Source organism: Nanorana parkeri, unplaced genomic scaffold, assembly GCF_000935625.1.
Source record: "Nanorana parkeri isolate BGI_ZX_2015 unplaced genomic scaffold, ASM93562v1 scaffold783, whole genome shotgun sequence".
NCBI lineage: Eukaryota > Metazoa > Chordata > Amphibia > Anura > Dicroglossidae > Nanorana > Nanorana parkeri.
Window position 1 is genome coordinate 21,778 of NW_017307051.1, and position 5,817 is coordinate 27,594.

The following is a 5,817-nucleotide window of genomic DNA, read 5'->3' on the forward strand; positions in this document are numbered from 1 at the left end:
AAATAAAACCCAACAATTTAAAATATATTAAAAAGGTTTTTCCAACAAACATAACCCCCCACTATAAAACCTTGAATTTGGAGTATAATTGGAATTTGCTGTGCTATTTTCAGCTTAAACAAACTGAGCAAATAAATGACAGAGAAAATGACAATTTACATTGTAAAATCAGTCTTCCTGCAGAAAGAGGGTTTCTTTTTATCTTCAGTATCTTTAGTTGTAGCGAATTCAATGGTTGTAGCACTTTGTAGTGAAGTCCATGGTAATGTACATAGATACAGTTTTTTAAAGTGTCCTAGGTGCCTTTTCAAATGACAGTCAGATTTAATAAACTTGTGTGTGTTGGTAAATAGACATGCTGAACATGATCCACCGAAGCTCTGCATACTGGACATGACTGGTGAGAAGGAAAGAATTCAGTTAGTAGAATGCACTTGTTTTTACACAAATATAAACCTCACTTATGCTTAAGGGCAAGCACCATTTAAAGAACACATTCTTCATGTGTCTATACATTCATTTTGATGCTTATTTCTATATTTAGTACTAAACAGTAAAATGATAAAAAAGCATAATGGCCTCGCCAGCTGCCCTTTTCAATGGTGGCCCCCACTGGACTCACTCACCCAGATCCAGTGGGCAAAAGTGAGGTGGAGTTGGTATCCTTCTATCCCCACATTGCACTTTTCAAGTTCTTCCTACACCACCTTCTCCACTATCCTCTTTTGGAATTCATTGTATATATCCGTTTTCTCTAGTTTCTCTGAGGATTGCTGTGATTTAAAATCGGCCTCCAGGACCAGTATCAAGCTTCTTCGACAACTTCTCTGCCTGGCTAACCTATTTTCTCACCTCTGAAACACCCACTGCTATTCTTGGTGACTTTAATGTCCCTGTTAACATGAACACACCAGCAACCTCTCAGCTACTCAGCCTAACCTCTTCCTTTGGCATAACTCAATGGACTAACACTTCTACTCGCTTTAATGGTAACACCCTTGATCTCATTCTCCCACCTCTGCACTCCTTGCAATCTCACAAACACCCATTTTCCACTCTCTAAAATCACAACCTTGTCAGTTTCACACTCTACTTATCGTTAAGGCACCTACCACTCCAACCAGCAAACCATTACCCATAGAAACCTTCATGACTTCAACCCTTCTCTTCTTTGCAACAGACCTCTTCATAACCACCTTTATTATAAAAGCACAACCCTTTCCTGCCCTTGCCACTTTTCTCTACAATAGCTCACTCTCCTCCTGTATGGACACACTTGCACCAGTCACCACTGATAGGGGGGAATATATCAAAACTGGAGCAAACAGAATCTGGTGCAGTTGCCCATGGCAACCAATCAGCATCTCTCTTCAGTTTGCTCAGGTAAAAATTGAAAACGAGACAGAGAAGCCGATTGGCTTCAGTGCAAATCTGCTCCAGATTTTGATAAATCCCCCCCCTATCAGGCCCAGCCCACTACAGCCTTGGCGGACAGATGACACTAAAAGAGTTAGAAGACATATTATGTAAATCCAAATCCCTGCAAGACTTCACCCTATATAAATCCGCCCCCCAAAAATACAGCACCTGCCTCCACACAGCCAAACAGACCTATTTTATCACACTCATTAACACCCTTTCATCCAGTCCTTGTCAACTCTTTTCTACCTTTAACTCCCTACTTCTTCCCCCACCACCTCCTCCAACCAACTCACTCACTGCCCAGGACATTGCCAATCACTTCAAAAAGACAAGCTTGATACAATTTGCCATGAGGCAGCCACTGTCCAGACATCTTCCACTCTGAATACACCTTGTCTCTTCAATACTCTCTTCATTTGATTCTGTTACTGCAGAGGAAGTTGCTACTCTTTTATCCAACACCCACCTAACTACCTGCCTTCTGGGCCCCATCCCCTCACAACTACTCCGATCACCCTCTAGCTCTATTCTACAATCTCCTACTCACATATTCAATCTCTCCCTTTCTACTGGCATCGTCCCCTCCCCTCTAAAACAAGCATTGGTGAACCCCATTAAAAAAAAAAGCCCTCAATGGGGCATACCATTCTGAATAACTTGAAACCCACCTCCTTGCTCACATTTACCTCCAAACTTACTGCTAACAACCTCCTTGACCCCTTTCAAACTGGCTTTTGTCCGCAACACTACACAGAAACTGCCCTTCTAAAACTTACTAATGATCTACTAACTGCTAAAACCAAAGGCCATTACTCTATGCTCTAGCCATGGGGTCCCCCAAGGCTGTCCTTTGGCCTCTACACCTCCTCCCTTGGTCAGCTGATAACCTCCCATGGGTTCCAATAGCATCTCTATGCCGATAACACCCAAATATATCTCTCCACCCTCAGCTAACCCCTTCTATCTCCTCACTGACATATCAACATGGATGTCACACCACTTCCTCAAACTAAATCTGTCCAAAACAGAGCATATAGTATTTCCTCCTCTCTGGGTCCCCTCCTCATCACAAACCAACAGCACAACAAACAAGCCCTCCCTTCAAGCCAGGGTGCTCGGCGTAATCCTCGATTCTGAGCTATCCTTTCAGCCCTACATCCAATCACTATACAAATCTTGCTGCCTCAACCCCCATAACATTTCCAAAATTCATCCCTTTTAACAAATTACACCACAAAGCTCCTAATACAATCCCTTGTAGTATCGACTACTCTAACTCCCTCCTTGTTGGCCTACCACTAAACAGGCTACCCCCCCTCCCTTTAGTTTATCATGAATGCTGATGCCAGACTCATCCACCTTACCAACCAATCAGCGTCCACCACCCCCCACTGCCAATCGCTCCACTGGCTCCCACTTTCCCAACGTATAAAATTTAAAATACTAACAATAACCTACAAAGCCATCTACAACTCCGCCCCAATCTACATCACCCACCTCATCTCAAAATATCACCCAGGCCGTCCCCTTCACTCCTCCAGGATTTTTCCAGAGTGTCTCATCCTCTAACTTCCTACCCCCATTTTAACGCTTATCTCCTACTCTGTACACCTTTAGGCGATCCTTGAAAACTCATCTCTTCAGGGAAGTCTATTTCACCTAAATATAACTGTCTATTCAGTTCTTCCATTAAATCATCCCAAACTGTTATTACCTTTTGCATCACTTGCCACTCCTACTAGATTGTAAGCTCTCACGAGCAGGGCCCTCCTACCTCCTGTACTGAAATTGTAAACTGTATTGTCTCCCTCAGTTTTGTAAAGCGCTGCGCAAACTGTTGGCGCTATATAAATCCTGTATAATATTGATTAATTTAAAAGGAGTTAGCAATAGGTTAGATGTATTTAAACTGCAGATTTTATTAAAATGTACCTCTTACCTGTAATTGACTTGCACATCCCTCACAGCAAACCATATGCCCACATGGACAGAAGGCAGAATTTATTTCTTCCTCGCAGCATACCATGCACAGCATGGCCTCCTTCAGTTTCCTCAGTTTCTCCTGCAGGGCTTTTGTTTGCTGACAGCTGAGGCTCTCACAGCTATTACAGTTCAGAGTACTTTCAGACGACTTGAGAGGAGAACTCGGCTCGCTATGGTCACTCCTTGGCACCAGATCCATAATACCAGCATTGTACAACGCTCTCCTTGAGTGGTCGTAGACCTCCTTTGATGTCCTTTTGATGTCAAATACATACTTCTTTCCAACGTTGATATTGTCATTCAAAAAAAGGGATGCCAAGTGGCCCTTAAGATCTCTGCTGTACTGCATCATAACAGCGCTTGTAACTGTGTCACATCTAAAAAGGAGAGAAAAAGTTATAATAATTAATCCAAAACAGTTACTGTAGACTGAACACTTTACATTCTACTAAAGACGCTAGATTACTGCAGGTATAGAATCATGTAATGCTTATACCATTACTCTATAAATGGTATAAGCATTACATGATTCTCACAGTTGTCAGAGAGCATTTCAAACATTTGATGATCCAAAGCTGACTGGTTAAAGTTTGGCTCTGTATATGCCATCAAAATAGTTGAGGAATAATGATTGCATTTAAAAAAAAAAAAAAACATCAACTACAAAAATATTCTATTTCAGCTTACTACAGTTACATGCCAGGTCAACACAATCCTACTCACAAAGAGTGCATACTGGAGCTGCCTTTTTGAAGTAGCCTTAGCCTATGTAGACATAAATACCTTTTCAATGCTTTCTGTCACCAGCCGGGAAGGTTCCAGGAGGAGTTTAAGGGCTAAGCAGAAGATGGATTGCGGACAGATTTACTGTAGAGCAAAAATTCAGGTCCTCTGGTCTTGATAAACTGGCACAAATTTGATATACTATAAACAGTATGCCATGCAGGCACTTCCCCCCAGAACATCACTTCTACTAGATTATTGGGCAAATGACCAGGTATTTTGGTGCTCAAGACAGATCTGATGATGTATGGAACCTCTATCCTGCTATTCAAAAGTCACTTAAAATTCACAAAAAGAGTCCAGAGTTTTTTTTTCCCCTCAGGGCAAACAAACCTGTAAAATGCATGCGTTTCCGTTATTGCTCTGTAGAGACCGCTAGCTGCCCTTGTGCTGATCACCTTAAAAAGAAGAACCAAACTATTCCCAGACTCCTTTGTTATCGTCAAATACACATTCTTTCCTGACTGAGTTGCCATTTGGATCACTGGATACGTAATTCTATGGGGTAAAAAAAGAAATATCATAGTAACATTGTTCGCTATAACATGCATCAAATACAAACAATACACCTAATGCTATTTCTAGTAGCAAGTAGGGCTGCATCTAACGATGCTGGGATTTGTAGTTCTCTGTAGCTGGCGTTATTCTGCATTGTGCTGTATAATGGATTATACGGCGCAATGTAGAATTCCAGCAGCTATATAGGAATACAACAAATGCCAGCAATAGTCCTTTATACTATAATGTACTATTGCTGGGATTTGTAGTCCTCTGTAGCTGGTGGTATTCTCCATTTCGCTGTATGATTATACGGCACAATGCAGAATACCACTGACAAGTTATAGAGGAACTACAAATCCCAGCAATACATTATACAGCGCAATGGAGAATACCACCAGCTATAGAGGAACAACAAATCCCAGCAATAATACATTATACAGCGCAATGGAGAATAACGCCAGCTAAGGGACAACAAATCCCACCAATAATACATTATACAGGCTAGATAGATATATATATTCTGGTCAGTGGCGTAACAACCGGTGGGGGGGAGGGTATACACACACTCAGCGATCAGTGATCGCCGAGTGTTTGTACATAATTGAGGACCTGGTATGTTTACTATAGCCACAATTATGAATGAATGGGAGTGATCTACATCACCTCATGTTCATTCATAAATTGTGGTTATAGTAAACATACCAGGTCCTCAAGTTATCAATGAACAGGAACACTCAGAGGATTCCTGTTCATTGATAACAGGGGGTACAGAAAAAAAGGATTGAGGACTCTGTGTTCTCAATCTCTTTTTCTATTTTAAATGGGAAATTTCAGGGGTCTGTTTAGACCCCTAATATTTCACAGAAGCCCCTAAAAAGTAAAAAAAAATAAAAAATAAAATATAAACTTTTTAAAAAAGTTTATAAAAAATAAAAATACAATGCCATTATAGAACATAGAATAAAACATAGATAAACTTAAATGTTCTATTCTTAATTCTATAATGGCATTGTAGTACTTTCAGGTGTACAGTAAATAACACAGCTTCATAACATAACATATCAGCTAGGGAACTACAAGTCCCAGCATGCCCTCATTGCCCCTGTACAACAACCAGATATTGCCGTT

The 5,817-nt window shown here is 40.9% G+C and overlaps 1 protein-coding gene across 1 annotated transcript in view; it reads right to left on the bottom strand.

Moving 5' to 3' along the window:
• Positions 1 to 288: 288 nt before the first annotated feature.
• The window catches only part of MYLIP (myosin regulatory light chain interacting protein), a 28,901-nt gene continuing 23,372 nt past the window's right edge, over positions 289 to 5,817 (bottom strand). The window contains exons 5-7 of the mRNA XM_018564791.1: positions 4,522 to 4,686; positions 3,362 to 3,782; positions 289 to 397 (exon numbers count right to left, since the gene is read on the bottom strand). Coding sequence (XP_018420293.1) covers positions 308 to 397; positions 3,362 to 3,782; positions 4,522 to 4,686 — 676 coding nt within the window. The 3' untranslated portion in view covers positions 289 to 307. The remainder of the gene's footprint in view (positions 398 to 3,361; positions 3,783 to 4,521; positions 4,687 to 5,817) is intronic.